The following is a 22,580-nucleotide window of genomic DNA, read 5'->3' on the forward strand; positions in this document are numbered from 1 at the left end:
ATTTACATTCCCTGAACAGATCTCTTAAAATGGTGACCTGGACAGTAGAAGTCTTGATATACATTGATGTATTCAATGTAATTTAGGAATGGACTTCAGCACATAACAGTGCAAGTACATTGTGGCCACAGTAGCTTTATCAATGTAAGTATAGGAACCATTTTTGCATGAAGGTTACATGTATTCAACATGAACTTGCCGCTTAAGTGTTACAGTCAAAATACATTCTATTTGGTAAAAAAATTTGGCCCCAGAGCTGCAAGAGTGAACAGACTGCCAGACAACATGGTTGCCGAGAGAAGTAAGACCATACATGTATAAAGGTTCAATTTATGGTAGGGGTGTTAACATTGGTCAATAGTGATGCATACCTAAACCCAATTTTAGGTTCAGGTCCGGATTCAAGTCCAGAGGTTTAGGTTCAGTTCTGGACTTGTAAGTCCGGACCTAAACCCATGGCATATACAAAATTGCATGTTGGCAACCTTGCAATGTTGTCTGGGTGAAACTTTGGCCACATAACATGGAGGCCGGAACTTGACGATGCCCGATGGCAATGTTTTCTTCGTTTTGCAGCAAAGATTTTACAATCTACGGAAGGTTTTAGGTGGTTTGGAAATAAAGGGGGAATGTGAAATGGTCTTTTATGGTAATAAGTCCAGACTCGGTTCTTGACTTTTTTTTAGGTTTTTTTGGACTTGAACCTAAACATTCTTTCAAGTCCGGATCCAAGTCCAGTGAACCGGTATGCATCACTATTGGTCAATCTCAACAGGGATGAGAAGGATAAGTGACTATTATAGTAAACATGTGGCAGTCTATTTTCAAACATGTTTGTATTACCTTGTTTGTATTACAATTGTGTATTATTGCTCTGCCATCACATCTATCACACCTGTGAGTGTTATCAAGACCTTCTGTTCACACGACAGAAAAAAGTCAAATGCCAATTTGATTTCAAAAGCACCACTGACAGTAACACACTATCATTTCCCAATTGACCCATTCGACTTTCACGGATCGCATAAACTGCTTACGTCACAGGGGGGACACTTCAAATAGAAATTACGTCACGGGGACATTTCGAAAGTTCCTTTCACGGATCGCATAAACTGCCTACGTCACAGAACAAAATAACCCTTAAATTGTTGTACAGAATGCCACCATACAAAGTTGGTGCCTGTTTTCCTGTCATACGGAAAAAATAGACACTTACCTACCTTTTAGTAAAAACAATGATCTGCCAGGGGGACCCCGCAAGCGCAAGCAGCGTTCGACTTCAGCGTTCTAGAACGGCATTCTTTCGAAATGTCCCCCCTGTGACGTACGTAAGTAGTTTATACAATCCGTGAAAGTCGAATGGGTCTATTGACTTGGTGTGTCTGAAAAGGTGCTTTAGATAAGCTTCTGCTAAAACTCACTCCAGGTATAACAATGAGTTCACCATGATTTGTATAAATTATATTTATAAATGTTAGAATTTTTTTGCAAGAATCACAGTGAAAGGAAATCATTTTCACACCATTCTTTCAATTGTATAGTAGCTTTAGGGACTTTTTGTACATCTACTTTTACATAGATCAGAGAGAAATTTCCCATGTACATGAGGCCACTACACAAAGTGCAGTGTACGTACTTAATTTAAGAGGTACATTTTAATAGCAACTCACAGACAGTTACAACAATTTCTTCAACAATCAGAGAATCACTGCAAGTTAACCAAGCAAATCAGTGTAAGTACACTTTGACCAATGAGAAGGATCGTACCACAGCACCACTTTTCACATTCAAACTATTGTTTCACAGACTGTGATTGGTCATCTGTGACAGGAGGGATCTTTGTGGCCAGGAAGTCCTTGACTTTTGGGTAAATGATGTTGGACTCTGTTCCGTGGAAAGACACCAGTTTTCCAGCAGCACTGCAAAAATTATTAATAGAAAAAATGATATCCTGACAAAAAATTACAGAATATGTATGACTTTTCCAAATATTTAGCAGAATAATGATGCACTAAAGTCTTCTGTATAGGTCATTCTCAGAGGCTCACAGGGCTCAGGATAAGGCCATACCAATTCGATTCGATTTTCAGAAAAAAATATGAGGCGACGGGGCAAAAAAATAAATAAATACATGTAAAGGTCCAAAATGCTATGGTAGGAGCCATGAAGTCAACATACCATACTGGTTTAAAACAATGAATTTGCACTTTCAATTAAACCACTGCAATGATAGACCAGGTAGACTTTCTTAAACTTTTCTTCTTGGGGGAAAATATGAGCATTTTTCAGTTGATTCTGAACCAGAATCAGACAAATATAAAACAGGCAAATCTGTGAACCAACAAATTAAATTGGTGTGGCCTAACATGACAATGTAGGAGTTTTTCAATAGTTCGTTTGTCCTCGCTAGTGTCACCTCTACCAACTATCCATATATCCTACTGGCCCAAACAATTAAAGAAACAAGCCCACTTGTTTTCAGAACCTACCTGTAAAACTCCAGAAGTGGTTTAGTCTGGTTCTCGTAGTTCCTGAGCCTGGCCGTGACGGTCTCTGGTTTGTCGTCGTCTCTCTGGATCAGCTGTTCACCCGTCACGTCATCCTTACCCTGGGGATGGAAAACAACCGTGTTGTCACCATCTCTACATCAGCATGTCGGCAGAACGTACTGCACCTGCGCAAAACCCGTAATGTACTGTGCATGGCACTTTGGCAGAACGTCTCATATCATCAAAGACTTGTGCTAGCCCTTACTGTTTGAATAATTAAGATATGTTAGGTTTTATTCGACATTAGGTCTTATCCAACATTTATTTTATTGTTTGTTACTCTCTTCATGTAGTTTGCCATACATTGTACCTTGTGCAATTGTCGTGCAATAAAGTTCTTCTTCTATAAGGTTGTATTCGCGTATATAAGGTTAACATCCCGTCTGTTGTTTCCAGATGTTGACTTGGAAAATATATCCTTTGCAACAGGCTAAATTTTGATGCAACGTTGACCAAAAATCCAACGAAAACCGTCGCAAATCAGGGTTTTGCGCAGGCGCAGGACGTTCTGCCAACGTGCTCTCTACATCTAGTACCATCAGTTATCCCGGAACTGCCAGGAGTGAAATAAGGCCTTGGAAAAAAAATGTTGTGTTTCCTGTTTCCCGACCGACCCTAGAAAAACCTGCCAGCTCTAGGCTTTTTTTGTGTGTGGACCCCTACAAGGAACATAAATTTTTGGAGCTGATCAACCTTTCCTAGCTCCATGATCTGACACCTGAGTGATAAAATGTTGGTTTTCATTGACATTGAAAATAAAAGTGTCCTCATGCAAGTTATACTTTATTAAACTGTATTGTATAAGTTGGAACACTATACAGATACCACTGAAGTCTATAAAAAATAAAGGAAAAAAAGATAATCCCTACCTACCGACCCTAATTTCTTCAGGACTGAAACAGGAAACACAACATTTTTTTCCAAGGCCTTAAAATAAGATTTTGATACTTTCTGTTTTCTATTGTTTGCAATTAAAGATTTTATGCCCTCCATTTGCTTAGCATGAAGATAGGAAGCAGACAAAATCTTTACCACCCTGTCTCCTAAAGCCCATAGACCATGATATATATGAAAATGGGCATGCATTGTTTGCACATTTTCAAGGCTACAATCACCCTTGCTTTGCAAGTGCTCATTTTATTGAATACATGTACTTTGTATCAGATATCTTAGCTTGTATCAGGCTGGTTAAGATCAATCTGTGAAGGTTGGTGTCCATGTTAGCAGCTGCCGACCCTTTGGTGCCTGGTGAGACAAACAAATTCAGGACAGATAAATTCAATAGCTGAATGTAAGTACTGTAATCTGTGACAGATGCTACACTTTCTGTGATGTTGATTTGATTATATGGATGACATCTACACGTGCATGAATTTTCTTCCGTTTCCCCCCAAAAAAAGTTTTCGACCATACCGTAAATCACTTACGGCACCTGCAAAATGAGCAAATATATGCTGTCAATTGCAAAAAAATAATATTTGAAAATGATACTAATGTTGTAGAAGAACAAAATCGATTCCAAAGGAAAAGAAGAAAATGAGAAGAAAGGAAAACGAAGAGTCCGCCATTGGCCATACCATACCCTGTATGTTTAGTCATTTGTTCAACCTTCATTTCATAATGAAGGCAACTTTTTTTTTATTAGCACGCTCGCGTCAGTTTTGGGGTTCCCAGAGGATGTCATTCATATAATCAAATCATCATGGCCTTAGGCCACACCAATTTAATTTCTTGGTTAACAGACTTTTCTAGAAAAATAATGGAGCAGGCGGGCGAAAAAATAAAAACAGGCCTTAGGCATCCTATTCTATGGCCCAAAATGGTACGATAGGAGACATGAAGTCAACACACCAGGCTGGTTCAAAATTTAAACAATGAATTTTGAACTTTTAATGATACCATTGCATAGAAAGATGGAATAACTGTAACAGCTAGGATGAAAAGGACTGTTTTCAACTGTTCAGGGCAAAATATGAGCATTTTGCAGTTGATTCTGAATTTTTATTTTTATTTGCAAATCAGAAAAAAATGAAGCGGGCGAATCCGTTAACCAAGAAATTAAATTGGTGTGGCCTTAGTGATGAGAAAAGGTTAGTGTTATCCTGCCAACGTACAGGGATTTGAGGAGGGTTCCAGTCAAGGTTGTAGACCCGGCCGCTCCCCGGGTGGACCCACCGCGCGGTCAGTCTCTGTTTGATGGTCTCAAAAGGCACGTCCAAGTTCATGACCACGTCAATGTCCAGCTTGTCGGACAGGGCCTCGGCCTGGGGCACTGTCCTGGGGAAACCTGGGTTCATGGGTCAAAGGTCGGGTCACAGGTTAAAGGTTAGGATACAAGGCTGGGAAGAAAATGGGTAAAAATGATAGGAACACAGTTACATGTATGTAGATTCTGAATAACATTATACTGTCACTTTTATTTCTATTCTTTTGATAGATATGTTCACAGTGCTAACAGAAAAGAACTCTGCATGAATTGCAAGCACCTTGTCCATCTTCTTTGAACCTCAAATTATGGAAAATACATGTGCAATGCAAAATGAATCAAACAAATGCAGAGTATCAACAAAACAGTCGTTTGCAGGTGTATTTGCATGTAAAATTGGAAATAGCAATATGAAACCTATGATGCCTACTTTCCAATAATCCTATTGAATGAACCTGAACTGGTTTGGATTTAAAGAGTTTGCAAGTAGGTGATCATTCCAGTTTTGTAAAATGCATTAGAAAATGGAAATTAACAAAACCAAGCCGCAATGTAATTCCGGACTCCAGGCCAATAACTCCAGAATTATTTAAATGATTAAAAGTTTATATTTTTCTTAAGTACATGGCAGAGGGTGATGATTAAGCAGGATAATTAGTCCCCAGGGAATAGTCCAATTATATATAATTATACCATAATTATCTATAATTATATATAATGATTTTTCCATTATACATAATTTATACATATCCCTTTTTGCCATTATGCAGGATTATACATAACCACTTTCCCCATCAAACATTATACATATTCATTTTTACCATTTTACATAATTATACATAACTGTTTTCACCATTATACATGATTGATTATACATACCATCCAGCAGCCAGCTGTGGTTTGTTATTTCCCTGAGTTCGTTGAGGATGAGTTGTACCATGACTTCATCAGGCACCAGAGCACCCTGGTCAATAAACTTCTTAGCTTCCAAACCAGCAGCTGTAATAAAAAATGTTTTTTATTGTCCAAACAGTACCCGTGCAGTCGCAGCCTTTATACGGCTGAATTGATGCAGGGTATCACATAATAATACAAATCACAACAATTACAACAATCAAATAATACACATGATACACATATTTGTTCCACAATTATTTTTTGTGGAACTGTCGCAAGGGTCTGTGCGGCAGCCATTCGACGCCACAAGTTGACCTCAATATGGCCTTCCCCAACCGAAGTTAGGTACCCATTCACACCTGGGTGGAGTGAGGAAATTCGTGTTAAGTGCCTTTCCCAAGGGCACAACGTCGGGAACAACGTCGGGCGCATGTCCCGGGTACGACTCGGAATCGAACCTGGGTCTCCCCGCTTCATAGTCGATTGCTCTAACCACTACACCACCCGACGCCTAAAGGGGGGAGGGGGGAACAGGAGGAGAATTTTTTCAAGAAACATCCCAGCTGATTTGTAATGCATCTTTTTCTTACTAATGATATCCAATGTGTTTTAGTAACAATTGATTTAGAATATGTCAAAGATCTTTTCATAGTTGCCATCAAAAATCTTATGGATGAGTCATAAAAATTGATACAGGAAATAAAATAAGGAGACAGTTTTTTTGTTAAGTCAAATTAGGCAAAGCATAGTGCTAGAATCGTCTCTCTTCACTTATTTGTGGCAATTGCTACTGCATATGTATACAGTCTATTAACTTGAGTAGGCAAAGGATGGTCTGTTCAGCACTAAGGACAGGCCCTATTCTACCATTAAATATCTGCAATACTTCCTAGCTGATCTTTACTCTAACATGGAAAGCTCAAATAAACTTGAGTAGGCAAATCAAAATAACAGTTTGTTCAGCACTAAGGACAGACCTTCTCTATAACATATTGTATAATTCCCATGATGAATTGCTAAAATACAACTTGCTAATTGACCATCATTACAATATTTTGAAAGCCTGCCAGGTACCTTGGACCCAGTGTTGATGTCACACTTCAAAGAAGCCATGTGACAAGCTTCACTGGGTCAGTCTACTGAGGAAGACCAGAGTGACTGGTCAAAAGCTCTAGGTGAGAGAACTTTTTGTGTTGGACCAAAAGGTTTAACTTTAAACATGTAACTACCAACACAGATGAACTTTCATGATAACTGTCTATACTGTAGATTATTTAAGTTTCTCAGGGACTGAATTTTGTGGGAGAGAGAGGAAAGAAATCTTCGTAGTCTGCAGTTGAAACAATTTTGTACTATACAGTAATACATTGGAAACATATACATGTAGTCTTGGTGTCATAAATTTGCAGTGAAAATTAAACCACTGTGAATATTTCAAGATTTACAGTGATGACACAAGAACTAATCATTTTATTATTATTTTATTTTATTATTATTTTTATTATTAACTTAATTTCTTGGTTAACGTATTTTTCTAGAAAAATAATGGAGCGGGCGGGAAAAAAAATAAAAAAATAAAAACAGGCCTAGGCATCCTACATGTATTATGGCCCAAAATGGTACAATAGGAGCCATGAAGTCAACACACCAGGCTGGTGAATTTTGAACTTTTAATGATATATATATACCACCTCATTGGAAGATAGAATAACTGTAACAACTAGGAAGAAAAGGACTGTTTTCAATTGTTCAGGGCAAAATATGAGCATTTTGCAGTTGATTCTGTAATTTTTTTTTTTTTTGTAAATCAGAAAAAAATGAAGCGGGCAAATCCGTTAACCAAGAAATTAGATTGGTGTAGCCTTATTTACATTTCTATAGTAGCAAACCTACCAGTGCTGTTCATAATCTGTATTCTGAGAAGGTCCCCACTGGACAGGTGCTTCATCCCGAAGTCGTGGACGATCCGACCTGAGATGGTGCCCTTCCCTGACCCCGGGGGGCCCATGATGATGGCACGGAGAAGCTTAGAGAACATCTTAGGAGGAGGACAACCATCAACGGGACACGTGGGGGCTGGTGGAGGGTCGTCTAGAAGGAAAAATCAACACTTCAATTTCATCAATGCTGTACAAAAGTCAATACAGATCTAAAAAAAAAAGAACTTTGATTGGCTCCAAGTCACACAGTCTTTCTCACAGCATATATATATATAGTAACAGGGTTCAAACAGGCATTTGGAATGTACATGTACTAAGAACATCAAAATGGGAATGCATATTGTCTATTCTGTTCACCATGGTCATTATGGCCATGTTTTCAGAGTCACCAACCCGAGCTAAAATAGATGGATTCCTGGCTAGAGCCTTTATGCATGATGCCTAACTTGAAACCACTTTTGACTACAGTTTGAAGAAAATTTGGTTCATGGTTTGAACACTAAATTTACAGACAACATACAGGCCCTTGTATCGATTCAATACCACTATAGCTGAGCTACCAGTGCCTAGCCTACCACCATGCCTACTATGAAGATATCTTTAAGTTTATCATTACCTTCCTGAGCTCTGTAGTGTTGTACGTGTGACCAGGCTGGCCACGGTGTCAGAGTCAGTACCAGAAACAAACAAAGGTACATCAACGCAACCCTGCACTCTGTAATACTGCAATACACAACCTGGAACAGTACAATATAGGTCCCGAGAGGCGACATTGCTTAAAGCCAATCAAGAAAAACTTCCCATCTCTATATAAAGTGGGCCATTTCAACATTTTACAACGTATGGGTATTACAGCATACGGATCTTAATTTTGAGAACTAAATGTGAGACGAAACTACTACTTTGATTTTACTGACTTCTATTTTGTAACATCTGCAAATAATTGCTTTGGTACAAAGGTCATCCTCATCATTTTAAGACTGACCAAAGCAAAAGCTGTTCAATGGCCACTTACACATGAATTTGCCTCTATGAACTATTATGATAGAGGGAAAATATACTATTGTCAGATGTGGTTGACCGAAAATTGGTGCAAAAGTTCCAGCATAGAGTCCTTATTAGCAATGTCAATCTTCATAATCATATGATAAAGTTATTATAACACTGGTGGTACTGTTACCTTTGCTTTAGTTTCATACTGTTAACACTTCAAGTTTTAACTCCATGTTATGAGTCATAAATCATCAAAAGTATAACAAATATTTTGTATATCATGCTACACACTTGCACAAGACCTCTCAAATAGTTTCAAATTTGTTCAAGTCTACACTGGGTACTCACGTTTTTTCCTTCGCTTGGTTGAATATCTTGCAGTTTCTTGGCACACAGACGGCTCAGACGATACTCTGACTTCTCAGCGAAACCCTGAACCTCCTCTAAACAGACTAAGACGGACAACAAAAGCTTAAAACGGCACTTCTTCTTACACAACTTCTTGACGAAAACCACACAGACACACCTCCTAACCTACGACCTACTGCCGGTGTCCTAGTACTTCCGGGTTGTAACGTTACCGCTTCCGGGTTAGAGGTGAAGTCGACAGTAGGCAACGTGCGTGCTACAGTGCAGTGTGTCCCAAGAGGTTTTTGTCGGTAAGTTTTTCACATTTCTAGATGATTCAACACTTCACTACTTCAGATATATCTTAGATGCTCGTAAGTCATTCTGTTTTAACTAATGACCCACGGTTTTCTTAGGAAATTAGCTCGATCGTTGAAGAATTCAAAGTTGGGACATGTCCCGTTTCGCAAACTTCGCCCCCCTCCCCAAAGCAAAGCTACGCCGAACTCTCTGAAAACTACGAGAAAGCTAGCCTACGATCGCAGTCTCTACATAATCTTATTTTTTTTTTAGCAATATCATACAGAGCTTCTACTTGTAAAACTGTTCAAATAAATGAAAAATGTGTTTAAGATAGATGAAAAAGTTTTTATTTTTCTTTCTTTGCTGGCCATACATACTTTTAAATTATTTTAATTCAGAAGCAGGCTTCTTTCAAAATTTATTATTCCCTAACACTGGTATCACTTGATTGTTTTGTTCAGCTTTGTTAAGAAATGACCGTAACAATGGAAGACACTAAACCAGAGAAGAAGGTCAAGATCAAACGCACCAAAGGGACAGCTGCTGGCCCTCCCACCAAGAAAGTCAAGTCCTTCAACGACCAGTCTCAAGAACTCGCAGGGGGAAAACTTTTCAAGAAAGGAGACCAGAAGGGCAGGGGTAAGAAGTTTAAGAAGGATGGCAAGGTGAAGAAATCTGCAGATGGAGAGGGGGAAGAGAAGACAGGACAAAAGAGAAAGTTACCAGAGAAGAAAGGGAAGAAGAGAAAGAGTGAAGGAGAGGGAGAGAGTGGTGAGTTGTTCTGTACATGATGCATAAATTTTACTGTGTTTTTATATGTATGTCCTATTGAGTCTGTCCTAGGATGGAATTTTACTGCTCAGGACAGAAAAAAATCCAGCATTTCTGTCCCAAGTTCAATGAAATGGTCCATGATTTTTCTTGCACATTTTTTGCACATGTAGTAAGAAACTTAAGTGTTGTTGGAACAGTTCTTTGTTAATCACTTCTTGGTGCAAATGTAACGTTACTTTTTCAGGGGAAAGTCCAGAAAAGAAGCAGAAGCTTGTAGAGATGAAGAAGAAGGATCGGAAGGAGGTCCGGAGACAGCTGAAGAACAACTACCCACTCCTCAAGAGGACCAAGGAAATCTGGGAAGTCGTCAGAAGGTACTTTGTTATCACATGATTTTTTTTCCCGATGTTCTCCTTGAGTGGAAGATGAATCTGACCTGGTATGGCACACTAAAGGGTGGTTATATTATACATGTACCTGATAGTGCTGCATACCTAAACCCACATTTAGGTTCAGGTCCAGATTCAAGTCCAGGGGTTTAGGTTCAGTCCGGACCTAAACCCATGGCATATACAAAATTGCATGTTGGCAACCTTGCAATGTTGTGTTGGTGAAACTTTGGCCACATAACATGGAGGCCGACACTTGACGATGCCCGAAGGCAATGTTTTCTTCATTTTGCAGCAAAGTTTTTGCAATCTACGGAAGGTTTTAGGTGGTTTGGAAAGAAACCTAAACATTCTTACAAGTCCGGATCCAAGTCCTGTGAACCGGTACACAGCACTATTGTACCAGCGATACTGATACAGATACAGAGGCTAGCTTTTGAAACTAGGTTTAAAACATTGAACGTCTAGAAGTCTTTTCATTCCTCAGTTTAACAAGCATCAAGGTAAAACGCCACACTCTACTTTTGCCTCCCTCCCTCCAGACATGACTGTAAGAAAGAGACCAGAGCCAAGCTGATGACAGAACTGTATGGACTCATCAAGGGAAGGGTCAAGGAGGTAAACAATTTAAAGACATTTAAATTTCATGCAGTCTTTCTGAGTGATGGTGGTTTGTGGCATTGCTTTAAATTTTTACATGTATGTTCCTGTCGCAAAAGATAATGCCGTGTTTGTGTCCAACAGCTTGCCAATGCCCATGACTCAGTGCGAGTGATGCAGTGTTGTATCCAGTTTGGTACACCGGAGCAGAGGGCAATGTTGTTTGAGGAACTCAAAGGTAGGTGCACTCTATGCACTCTAAACTTGCAACAAATATGAATGTAAAGCTTCAAGCTTCAGAATCAAGCTGCAAGATTCTGTATGAACAACTATGAAAGAGGTGCTAGTGTCACGGAAATGAAAAGAAACCTGGAGTGGGTCTCATTGAAAGACAGAAAAAAAATGTCCAGACTATGCATAATGTACAAAAGGACTAATAAACTGGTGGACGTCCAAACTATTAAGTACCTAATACCAGCCCAGAAGAGAACAAGAAATAGCCATGCCTTCAAGTACTAGTACCAGAGTTATCAACCAAGGATCGAGGTGTTCAAGAATTCATTCTTTCCTAGAACTATCGCAGATTGGAACTCACTGTCACCAAGTACAGTAGGGGCATTGTCATTAGATAGCTTTAAACAATGTCTAGAGTTACAAGTTCAAGGGGTAGGTGTAATAAGTCAATCGGTATAACATAGCCAGCTGCCGCCGCGTCACGTGCCTGCGAAGCTGGTGTGTTATGCGTAAAGGCGGTTATACCAGCTATACAGATACAGATATACAGATACCTCTATAATTCTTGGGTTGCAAATTGTACACATTTTTCTAAAACTACTGACAGTTTATTTAGATCCTACAGGTTTTAATGTTTTGCCTGTCCTTTGTTCCAGATGACTTGGTGAATTTGTCTAAGTCCAAGTATGCAAAGTTTAGTGTCAGGAAGTTACTGAAGTATGGGTGAGTATCTGCATGTACTGTACATTGTAGATGCTTTGCTTCATGTGCCATCTGTGTATAATTTGGGTATAAACTATAATGTATCTCCCTTAGAGAACTGTACAAAATGCATTGTATATACAGGACTCGAAATTCATTTTTGGGAACAGGTGCACTGGTGCACCCAACCTAAAAACACAAAAAATATTTTAGGTGCACCATATGAAATAAAATAAGTAGAATGTCAGCAAAGACTATAACTGTTTCATTTCAAGAAAAGTACTATAACAAATGAGTTAGTATAGTATTTTTTCTGACATTTAGATGTTAAGCATATTGCTGTGACAACCATACATTCAACATATTTACATATGTTAAACCTAAGAAAGTATTTGGGTGCACTGGTGCATCCACAGAAAAAAAATTGGTTGCACAGCTCCAAATTTGGGTGCACTGACTAAGGTAGACATGCACCCAGTATTTCAAGCCCTGATATAATATTCTACATTCTTGCTTCTATGGGTTACATACAGAGGTTCCTTTAGTGTGCTGTGGTTGAATTACTTTCATTGCATTTTTGTACACCTTCCTCTAGGTCCAAAGAACAAAAAGCTGAAATCATGAAGAGTTTTCATGGTCACATAAAGAAGATCATCAGACACACGGTAGGTTTTGTTTGTAAATACTGTTACTTCAGCAAGTCTTTTCTCTGTTTTATCAGAATTTGCAACTAAAATCCACTTTAGACAGTTAAAGTAACAATGACAATTGAATTTTGAGCAGGCAACCTAATACTAGTAATAGTACATGTATCCTAGTTTAGATACTAGTACTGATGATTTTCTCACCTGGCCCCCAGGAAGCCTCCAGTGTGCTGGAGTATGCTTACAATGAGTGGGCCAATCAGACGCAGAGGAAAGCCATGCTGCAGGAGTTATACGGGAACACCTACCTGGTCTTCAAGGTACTGCAGTAGTAGTATCCAGTCTTTGATTATACTGCTCAGGGGGTTCTAACACAGGGATGGGCAGCAGTCAGCTAGTCTCCATGCTACATTTTTTTGGCTTATAATGGGCTTTTTACCTCCATGAAAAATGGAGGTATTGTTTTTGGAGTGTCTGTGTGTCTGTGTTTCCGCACATTTGTCGTCAGCATAACTTAATAATGGCTTTATGGATTATGATGATATTTGGTGTGATGGTAAGTCTAAGGAAGACAAAGGTCAAGGTCAAATATGGGCCTCCTAGTGGATGACCTTGGTACTGCAGCAGAACTTCCGGTTTTTGTATCTTTTGTCCTGAACATGCTATAGTCTTGACGTTTTGGTGACAGATAGCTTTTCCTGTCAGGAATAAGTCGTGTGGGTTTGGTCCCCCTAGCAGCTTGTTCTGGAACTGTAGGGGACTTTCTGGCGAAATCTTTAAAAGCCAATAAGTCCAGATAGGAACAACGTATTTGTGTGGGCCACAATAAACTGAGTACTGAGATCTAATATGCCATTAGAAAAAAACAACACATAATTATAATAATAAATCCCTCAATAAGCCTGACTTGTAGAACCCGCTAAGGAGGCTAAAACTGTGTCTCTCCATTGTACTTCAGGCTCCTGACACCACAACTTTGCAGGACCTCTTCACACTTCACCCAGACAAGAAGCAGCTCGTGATGAAAGAGTTCAAGGAATCTCTCACCCCACTGTTGGAGAAGTGAGTTACATTAGGATTCACTGTTAATGCTACTTATCTTTGGGTCATTCAAGTACTAGTACACTGTGTCTTTTACCAAATACATATACAACTAGAGAAGTAACATTTGCAAAGCAAATGCATAATGTTTACCTTCGGACATGGTCTGCCCTGTTAATTTTTACTTTAACACATTCATATACATGTACTACGAGTATATGGTTACAGGAGTAGAGCAGACCATGAAATTGCAACATTATGTAACCCAACACCAGTCACCATAGTGACAGACGTCAACAAATCATGTCATTGGCCTGGTCAGAGGTTAGTGTTTGGAACAGATGAGGAGGAGGAAGAAACTGAGTAAAAACAATATGTTTTCCTTGGGTAAACATGAATATACCTTAGTTGTAAAGTTCAAGCTTTGTTCCAACACAACACAAGAAGGTAGCTCACCATAAATTTTTGGTCGATCTCGTCAACCTTCGTCAGAAGTGTGATGCACTCACTGACTCTCCGGAAGTCAAAAGTGTGATGACGTCAGGAGTGCATCAAATGTGGCGGGAAGACGGAATCTACCACCGTCACCATGCCCGTAGCAAGGATTTTTAATGGGGGGGGTTCTTTCCACTGCTCGAGCACTGTAGGCGCAAGGTTCCTAGGGGGGTTGGGGGGGGCATGCTCCCCGGAAAATTTGAAAAATGAACCTTCTAAAATGCCATTTCGTGCATTTTTGAGAGGATTTCCAAGAAAAGATCAGAGATAAATTTTTATTCAATGACAAAGGGAGCAGTTTTTCTACGATTCCAGTCCATCTTTTCAAGAAAAATCTTGGACCTTTATATAAAAAGTGGACCAAAAAGTGGACCTTGAGCCTTGTGGGGGGGTTCTTCCGAACCCCCCGACTACGGGCATGGTCACAGTTCAGAGAGGGTTGATGGGCCCTGATGTAAACTGCCTCCTTCACGCCCCTCACAAAGTAGTCCTTCCCCGTGTCCAGTATGTGTATCTTATCCAGTGTAACTGTGTGGCCCGGGACTCGATATTTATGTTGTAAAATGCAGCTTATTAACTTGTCAAGGTTGTATTGATGTGCTGTTTTACCCCATACCTTTGTCCAGGACTGTGGTGAAACACACTATCGTACACAAGGCATTACTGGAGTTTTTCACTCATGCTGAGGGCCCGCTTAGAACAGTAAGTACATGTAATGTCTTTCATTGCTACATGTAGCCATAGGGGATAGATGTACAGTCCAGCCTGTACAAAATTATCTAACTGACCACCAGAAAGTGGTCCCTTAAATAATTTTTCCCATTGACATAGGCTTTAAGAATCCTGTCTTTAGTGACCACCATGAGGCCAGATTTTAATAGCCCACTAAGAGGGTCTCTGGGTCGTTTTGACTGTATCTATGTTAAGTGTAACACTGTTGGATCAGGTAAAAGTATTTGATTTAGTAGGCCACACCGACTTAATTTTATGGATGACATCCTCTGAAGACCCCCAAACTAGTGTGCGCGGGCGAATAAAAAAAATTCCTGCCAAAAATAAGAATGCTACTCAAACCACAGTAATACAAAGCTGGTATTATGAATTTGCCGCAGTACATAGCGATGTATACGACAAAGCTAGCACATGCTCACTTTTTAAGGAATTTATGAATCGGCACTGTACATAATTTTATGTAACATTACTGAGTTCTTGAGTCGTGGAGCTTCGGCAGCCTGGGTGCCGTCCTCCGTAGTTAACACCAGCTCTGTATTGTCGCTAACTACCATGGAGGAGCCAGGCCAGAGCCTCGGAGGACGTGATTTTTTATTAGGAACAAGCAAAAATCAATGCTCGAATGAAAGCTCATCTGTGTTGACGGGATCAGCCGAAAATTTATGGTGAGTTCCCTTTTTGTGTTAGAACAAGTCAAACTCTTTAACTATAAAAAAATCAATGCGCGCGCGGATGTCATCCATAAAATTAAGTCGGTGTGGCCCTAGGGGTAAATTTAACTGGACCATTGTTTCATGTATAGCACTGTCCTTGGTGCTGAATTGTGTATCTTTTGTGTTGACAAAGTTTCTGTTGTTCTTTAGGAAATGATTGAAGCTGTCAGAGAGTCCCTCATCCACATTCTCCACACCCATGACGGGTCAAGGGTCACCATGCACTGTCTGTGGCATGGAACTGCAAAGGTAACCTCTGACCTCCCAGTCACCTTTGACATCTCAGGTGACCAATAGGCATCCAGCACTTAAGCATCCACAGATACTAGTATTTGAAGTTAAGCACAACATTGTACTTGCAAGTACATGTATATAAACTTATATAAAGATAATATATAAAAGTATAGAATCTTAACTTAGGTTGTGTCAAATTTATTACCTTATTGATGATGATCTGCACATGTAATTTGGGTTTCTGTCCCTCTCTTTACAGGATAGAAAAGTCATCATCAAGACAATGAAGACCTTTGTGCAGAAGATTTGCCAGGTTTGTTTCATTATGTTTACCGAAGGAAAACATATTGTTTTTCCTCAGTTTCTTCCTCTTCTTCTTCTCCAAACAGCGACCTCTGACCTGACCAATGACCTGATTTGTTAACGTCTGTCACCATGGTGACTGGTGTTTGGTTACATAATGTTGCAATTTCATGGTCTGCTCTGCTCTTGTTACCATATACTCGTATAGTACATGTATGTGAATGTGTTTGAGTAAGAATCAACAGAGCAGACCATGTCCGAAGGTAAACATTATGCATTTGCTTTGCAAATGTTATTTCTCTAGTTTTTGTTATTTTAAGTATGGTAGTTTGTATGTAACGTTATGCTTCGAATCAGGCTTTTAGCTAGGGGGGCGTCCGGGCGTCTTTTGGACGCCCTGTACTGAAAATAAGAAGAAATTGGACGCCCTACTTTTTTGTAGGATGCCCCAAAGACGCCCTATTTTTTCCACCGTTGCGTTTCAAAATTAGGGATTTTACATTCACAGTTCATATGAAAATGACATGAGTGTGCTATTTCACCACTGTTTGATATCGATGCAACACCTTTTTTGGTAATTGAATGTTGTCCTTTTTTTTTAACTCCACAGGAAGAGTTTGCCCACCACACCCTGTTGGCACTGTTTGACGTAGTTGATGACACCAAGTTAGTCTCTAAGGCCATCTTGCAGGTATGTGTACTTTTTTCTAACACTTGTCAACATTACCAGAGAATCAAGGATGTATTTCACTGAAAATCTACAATTACATTGGATGGAGACATGGGCCATATGTCCAACAAAAATGTCCTTTTTTGATCTTGCTGACTCTTCAAACAAGCTATTTTCCTACTGTGTTACTCAGGCTTTAGGGTGTTAATAAAAGTCTGTGATATCACTGTTCTTTATAATGGGTACCTGACTTTAATTGGGGAGGTAAAAGGCAGTGGAAGGATAGGAAAGGGGTCCGACTTTCAATACCGTGCCCTAAAACAGTTGATCAACAACCCACTGCCCTTATGGCCTGAAAAAGGCTATAGGATTACCTTTACCTTTACTTACATTGTAACCGGTGCAATAGGTCAATAGGAAAGAGTGCTCTCTAACCAGGAGGTTGTGAGTTCAAACCCCAGCCTGGTCATACCAAAGACATTAAAAATGGTTCATACTGCTAGCTTTGCTTGGCACTCATCATCTATGAGAAAGAGTGTGGGAAGGTCAAACACACAACAGCGAGCTAGCCCCCTGCTGTAGTGCTTGCACAACTGTGTGGCCCAAGGGCTACAGAAATGGAGATGGGTACCACCCCTATGCTCTGCACAGAGTGGAATGGGGCTTTATTATACTTAGGCCACACCACATGAATTTTTAAAGAAAAATAATAGAGCGAGTGGGCGAAAAAAAATAAAAACAGGCCTATAATGTAAGTACCCTATTTTGGCCCAAAATGATATGATAGGAGCCATGAAGTCAACACACCAGGCTGGTTCAAAGTTTGAACAATGAATTTTGAACTTTTAATGATACCACTGCATTGAAAGATGGAATAACTGTAACAACTAGGAAGAAAATGACTATTTTCAACTGTTCAAGGCAAAATATGAGCATTTGCAGTTGATTCTTATTTTTTTTTGCAAATCAGAAAAAAATGAAGCAGGCGAATCCATTAACCAAGAAATTAAATTGGTGTGGCCTTGCATTGTACTGTTTCCATTGCCCAGGAGTTGCTGCAGAGTGTAGCTGACCTTGTCCAGGACCAGCATGGCAGGAAGGTTCTCCTGTACCTGTTGTGTGGCCGGCACCACGGACACATCCACCCAGACATCCTCAAACTACTGCAGCAGGGAGATGGTAACGAGACCAGGTGGGAATAGATAGCACATCGGCAGAACGTACTGCGCCTGCACAGAACCCTGATTTTTCAAGGTTTTCATTGTGGTCAACGTTTCATCAGAATTTTGCCTGTTGCAGAAGACATCTTTTCCGACATTGGAAACTACAGACGGAGTGTTGATTTTATAGCAGAAGCAGTACAGATAGCAGAGAGCAGTAGAAATCCTTTTTTGAGTCTTCTGCAATATTGCAATCTTAATTTTGTTATGCAATTCAGAAATAATTCAGCAAATACTCGATTATAAGTTCAAACCTAAACCCATGGCATACACAAAATTGCATGTTGACAAACGTTTAAAATGCGGTTTGAAAAATACACACAAAAGTAATACATGTATATTACAGAGTCAGCAGTAAACACAAATGCTCTTTAAAATATTGTGCTGACACCATTGAACCCCTAGCCTGATTTTTACTACAAAATTGAGGCTGCCCAATTTTTCTAATGCAATATTGTAAATGTCTGCAAAATGCAGACTGTAGGTGGGTATTTCTAACACTAGATAGACATACTTCAGCATGAAACTGAAAGTTATGATTTAGATTTTGTGAATGTTCCATTTTCTTAAGATTTACCACATTGCAGTGTGCAGTGTTGTAATATATTTTCTTTTCATGGAATGAATTTAAATAAAGTAGTAACATCATCATCATCATCATTCATCCTCCGTAGAGGTGGAGCATACAAAGTTAGTTCGCCACAACTGTCTGTCATACATCACTGAGAAAAGTTCATGTCCCTCCAAGCCAGTTTCAGTTTCAAAGTAGTAACATCTGTGTCCATAATATCGCCACCTTGAGAAAAAGTGTGCTTAAAGATATTTTTACTGCAACATACCCTAGATATGTACATTTGAGGTGTGCAGGAGTGAATACCAAAAGTATGTTGCAGTAAAAATATCTTAAAGCACACTTTTTCTCAAGGTGGCGATATTATGGACCCTGGTGATATTATGGACACAAGTGTTACCGTATTGTCTTTCTGACAAAACTAGATGATATTTGTATAAATTTATATGAAATTTTATATGAAATATAAAATATAAAGATTACAATTTATATTTTTTTACTGTCAATTCATAATCTTAACTGGACATATTTGTTAAGTGTAATTATTTGCTTTGTCTATGTACAGCAAGAAGGACCCAGCCATGAGAAGACAGGAGTTGTTAGAGTTTGTATCTGCTCCACTGTTGAAGTTTTTCTCCCAACACACCAAAGACTTGGTGTTTGACAAGGCACAGAGTCAAGTGGCACTAGCTACCCTAGAATATGCACATGGTTAGTAGGTTAATATCTAATATATTTGTATTTTATTGTTTTTTTAATAATGTTAATATTTAGTTGATCATTGATTATAGTTAGGCCAATTTGGTTTGATTGATGACATCCATGCGCGCATGAATTTTCGGCCATTTCCAAAAAAAAAAGTTTTTAACCATACTGTAAATCGTACAAAACAGTTGCAAAATGAGCAAATATATACCGTAAGTTGCAAAAAGAATGTTTCAAAACAGTACCGATGTCGTAGAATGCCAAAATCAAACAAAAAACGAGGATAATGTAAAGAAATGAATTTGAAGAGTTACTGTAGGTTATTCGCCAAACCATATTCTGTGTCATTTTTTCAACCTTCCTGACCACGTAGATTTCATTATGAAAGCAACTTTTTTTTTGCAAAACTTTTTTTTATTCACACTCGTGCATCAGTTTTGGGGTTCCCAGAGGATGTTATCCATATTATCAAATCAACATGACCTTAGGGTGTCTGTGGACTTAAGCTAAAGCCAAGCTCAAAACTAGCAGATAGTCAGTAATACATGTATTATATGGTATGTTTTATCATTTCATCAGGTGATAAGACTGCAGCCTATGAGGCCTTGTCCTTGTTAGCAGCTGAGGACTTCATGCCACAAGGAAGAGACGGGGAGGAAAGTGAGGTACACAACAGAGAACACTTGACTCATTCTTCTGTAATACTTTCAACAATGTACTACATATAAGAAGGATCTCCTTTTGTAGGTTTTGTAGGGTAAGACTTGAGAAAACTTGATATAAGTTGATCTTACATATTTTAACAATATGTAATAATATGCAATAATGTTTAACAATAATACCCATATTTTAATGATATTTTGTGTGACCACAGAGCAATTCAGGCATCCAGTATGGTTGCCTGGGAGTCTGTCGTCAGTGCGAATTGTGTATGTCTTGAGTTTCAAATTGAAATAAACCATTCTACTACATATAAGGCCACACCAATTTAATGTCTTGGTTAACGGATTTTTCTAGAAAAATAATGGAGCGGGCAGGCGAAAAAAAAAAAAATAACAGGCCTAGGCATCCTATTATGATAGGAGCAATGAAGTCAACACACCAGGCTGATTCAAAATGTAAACAATGAATTTTGAAGTTTTAATGATAACATTGCATTGAAAGATGGAATAACTGTAACAACTAGGATGAAAAGGACTGTTTTCAACTGTTTAGGGCAAAATATGAGCATTTTGCAGTTGATTCTGAATTTTTATTTTTATTTGCAAATCATTAAAATAATGAAGCGGGCAAATCCGTTAACCAAGAAATTAAATTGATGTGGCCTAAGATAGATGTACATGTTTTGTACATTCATTGATGTCAGAAACATGATTTGCCAGTATGTGAACAGAATGTACTCAGTGATACTGTAAATCGCTTTGTATTCACAGTTCTTATATATTCGCGATTTCGCTATCACTTCTGTACCACAAATTTATCAATACTGCGAACAAATGATTTGAAGGCTTTCTTTCTTCTGCACCTGCTGACACCGTAAACATATAGTTCCACAAGCATGTCAATTTTTTTTGCTACCGCAAATATAATTTAGTCATAAATTTCTCCTTTTGTTTCCTCTTTCCCGGATTACAAATGTAGTTCACATATCTTAGTTCATTTTACTTTATGTTCTTCTGAGTTGCATTTATGTACTCTTGACAATTTGAGTTGACACTTTTGACACTTATGTACCGATTGTGTTATGTTCAATTTTGTATTAAGTTCTTTAATTTCATTTGATGTTTCCTTTTGACTTGGACTTGGATTTATGTTTATATGATTTCTGTACCTATGTTTATGTTCATATTTATGTTTAGGTGTCTTATAAGCCCATATGGGCTGGGCGACAAAAGTCACAAGACACGTTAATAAAAATTCATACCTTCATTTATTCACTCACTCACTCACTCACTCACTCACTCACTCACTCACTCACTCACTCACTCACTCACTCACTCACTCACTCACTCACTCACTCACTCACTCACTCACTCACTCATTCATTCATATAAAGTGATTTACAGTAACCAGTGCCCCTGATGGTTTCTCCAGATGCACCTTGTGGAGCACCCAGCTGGCCACCTGTTCCTGAAGAGACTATTGACTTGGGACAAAACTCAGAGGGAAGCAGGCCAAACTGAAGGTGTGTCAATTGTTAGGCTTCACCATTTTAATTTGTTGGTTCTCGGATCCGCCTCTTCATTTTTTTCATTTGCAAAAAAAAAGAAAGATTCTGGTTTTGAATCAACTCAAAAATGCTCATATTTTGACCCCAACAGTTGAGGAAAGTACTTTTCTTCCTAGTTGGTACAGTTTTTCCATCTATCAATGCAGTGGTTTGATTGGAAGTTCATAATTCATTGTTTAAACTTTAACGCAGCCTTTTGTGTTGACTTCATGGCTCCTATCGAAGCATTTGGGGCTAAAATAGGATGCCTAGCCCTGTTTTTATTTTTTTTCCGCCCTGTCGCTTCATTTTTTTCTGAAAAAATCCGAGAACCAACAAATTAAATTAGTGTGGCACATCCATGTACACGGGTTTTATTTTCAGTGTGTCTGTGTGTCTCTCAATAGTTTGTGCTTATATACCTGTTTTTCTGAAAATTCTCCAGTGTCACTGACAAAAGGTAGTGGATGCTACCTGAAATGTCTGACCAAAATCATATCCAGTTGCTTGAGTAACTGTTTTTTGGTGTGTCTGTGTGTTTGCTTGTGTTTCCATAGTTATTTCCACATGCTAAAATGTGTATGTTTCCTCCCAGGGTTCTTTGCTCCTGCACTGCTGTCTCACCTTGAGCCTGGTGCGATGGCCTCATGGGCCAAGGTCAACCGAGGAGCCTTTGTCATTGTCAGGTGGGTTTGACTTTTCTGAAACAATGGAAGGCGAAAGATCTCTTTTTCTGTAATGTTTGAGTTGGTTGATGTTAGATAAGAGTACATGTACATGTAGTTGTCTTTTTTATTTTTAGATCAGGCCACACCAATTTTATTTCTTGGTTAACAGATTTTTCTAGAAAAATAACGGAGCGGGCGGGCGAAAAAAAAATAAAAATAAAAACAGGCATAGGCATCCTATTATGGCCCAAAATGGTACAATAGGAGCCATGAAGTCAACACACCAGGCTGTTTCAAACAATGAATTTTGAACTTTTAATGATACCACTGCATTGAAAGATGGAATAACTGTAACAGCTAGGAAGAAAAGGACTGTTTTCAACTGTTCGGGGCAAAATATGAGCATTTTGCAGTTGATTCTGAATTTTTTTTTTTTTTTT

General features: G+C 38.9%; 2 protein-coding genes across 3 annotated transcripts in view; one reads left to right on the forward strand and one right to left on the reverse strand.

The window, feature by feature from the left end:
* Nucleotides 1-1,380: 1,380 nt before the first annotated feature.
* LOC109476120 (GTP:AMP phosphotransferase AK3, mitochondrial-like) lies at nucleotides 1,381-9,132 on the reverse strand. 2 transcript variants are annotated; one of them, XM_019777014.1, is made up of 7 exons: nucleotides 8,934-9,132; nucleotides 8,209-8,329; nucleotides 7,546-7,743; nucleotides 5,635-5,754; nucleotides 4,664-4,836; nucleotides 2,490-2,608; nucleotides 1,387-1,919 (listed from the first exon to the last, which is right to left on the reverse strand). In XM_019777014.1, exons 2-7 carry the CDS (start codon nucleotides 8,288-8,290, stop codon nucleotides 1,793-1,795), a joined length of 819 nt encoding a protein of 272 aa, XP_019632573.1. In that variant the 5' UTR covers nucleotides 8,291-8,329; nucleotides 8,934-9,132; the 3' UTR covers nucleotides 1,387-1,792. The 2 variants fall into 2 exon arrangements, with proteins under 2 accessions (XP_019632574.1, XP_019632573.1); XM_019777015.1 differs by lacking the exon at nucleotides 8,209-8,329 and having other exon boundaries at nucleotides 1,381-1,919.
* A 37-nt stretch (nucleotides 9,133-9,169) lies between these two features.
* Nucleotides 9,170-22,580, forward strand: part of LOC109476119 (pumilio homolog 3-like) — a 14,545-nt gene continuing 1,134 nt past the window's right edge. Inside the window, exons 1-18 of the mRNA XM_019777013.1 lie at nucleotides 9,170-9,244; nucleotides 9,698-10,007; nucleotides 10,255-10,384; nucleotides 10,942-11,017; nucleotides 11,144-11,237; nucleotides 11,890-11,956; nucleotides 12,531-12,600; nucleotides 12,795-12,899; nucleotides 13,538-13,641; nucleotides 14,742-14,817; nucleotides 15,711-15,809; nucleotides 16,054-16,107; nucleotides 16,708-16,788; nucleotides 17,817-17,959; nucleotides 19,124-19,269; nucleotides 19,843-19,928; nucleotides 21,358-21,448; nucleotides 22,068-22,158. Coding sequence (XP_019632572.1) covers nucleotides 9,710-10,007; nucleotides 10,255-10,384; nucleotides 10,942-11,017; nucleotides 11,144-11,237; nucleotides 11,890-11,956; nucleotides 12,531-12,600; nucleotides 12,795-12,899; nucleotides 13,538-13,641; nucleotides 14,742-14,817; nucleotides 15,711-15,809; nucleotides 16,054-16,107; nucleotides 16,708-16,788; nucleotides 17,817-17,959; nucleotides 19,124-19,269; nucleotides 19,843-19,928; nucleotides 21,358-21,448; nucleotides 22,068-22,158 — 1,811 coding nt within the window. The 5' untranslated portion in view covers nucleotides 9,170-9,244; nucleotides 9,698-9,709. The remainder of the gene's footprint in view (nucleotides 9,245-9,697; nucleotides 10,008-10,254; nucleotides 10,385-10,941; nucleotides 11,018-11,143; nucleotides 11,238-11,889; nucleotides 11,957-12,530; nucleotides 12,601-12,794; nucleotides 12,900-13,537; nucleotides 13,642-14,741; nucleotides 14,818-15,710; nucleotides 15,810-16,053; nucleotides 16,108-16,707; nucleotides 16,789-17,816; nucleotides 17,960-19,123; nucleotides 19,270-19,842; nucleotides 19,929-21,357; nucleotides 21,449-22,067; nucleotides 22,159-22,580) is intronic.

This window comes from Branchiostoma belcheri, unplaced genomic scaffold (genome assembly GCF_001625305.1).
Source record: "Branchiostoma belcheri isolate BF01 breed outbred unplaced genomic scaffold, Haploidv18h27 scaffold36, whole genome shotgun sequence".
Classification (NCBI taxonomy): domain Eukaryota; kingdom Metazoa; phylum Chordata; class Leptocardii; order Amphioxiformes; family Branchiostomatidae; genus Branchiostoma; species Branchiostoma belcheri.

What these genes read in the sequence shown, in the direction of transcription:
- LOC109476120 (XM_019777014.1), bottom strand. Translation starts at nt 8,290, where the DNA reads ATGTACCTTTGTTTGTTTCTGGTACTGACTCTGACACCGTGGCCAGCC. An exon ending in ACAGATTATGAACAGCACTG is followed by an intron (nt 5,755 to 7,545) that starts GTAGGTTTGCTA and finishes TTTTTATTACAG; the next exon opens with CTGCTGGTTTGGAAGCTAAG. An exon ending in CCACTTCTGGAGTTTTACAG is followed by an intron (nt 1,920 to 2,489) that starts GTAGGTTCTGAA and finishes TAATTTTTGCAG; the next exon opens with TGCTGCTGGAAAACTGGTGT.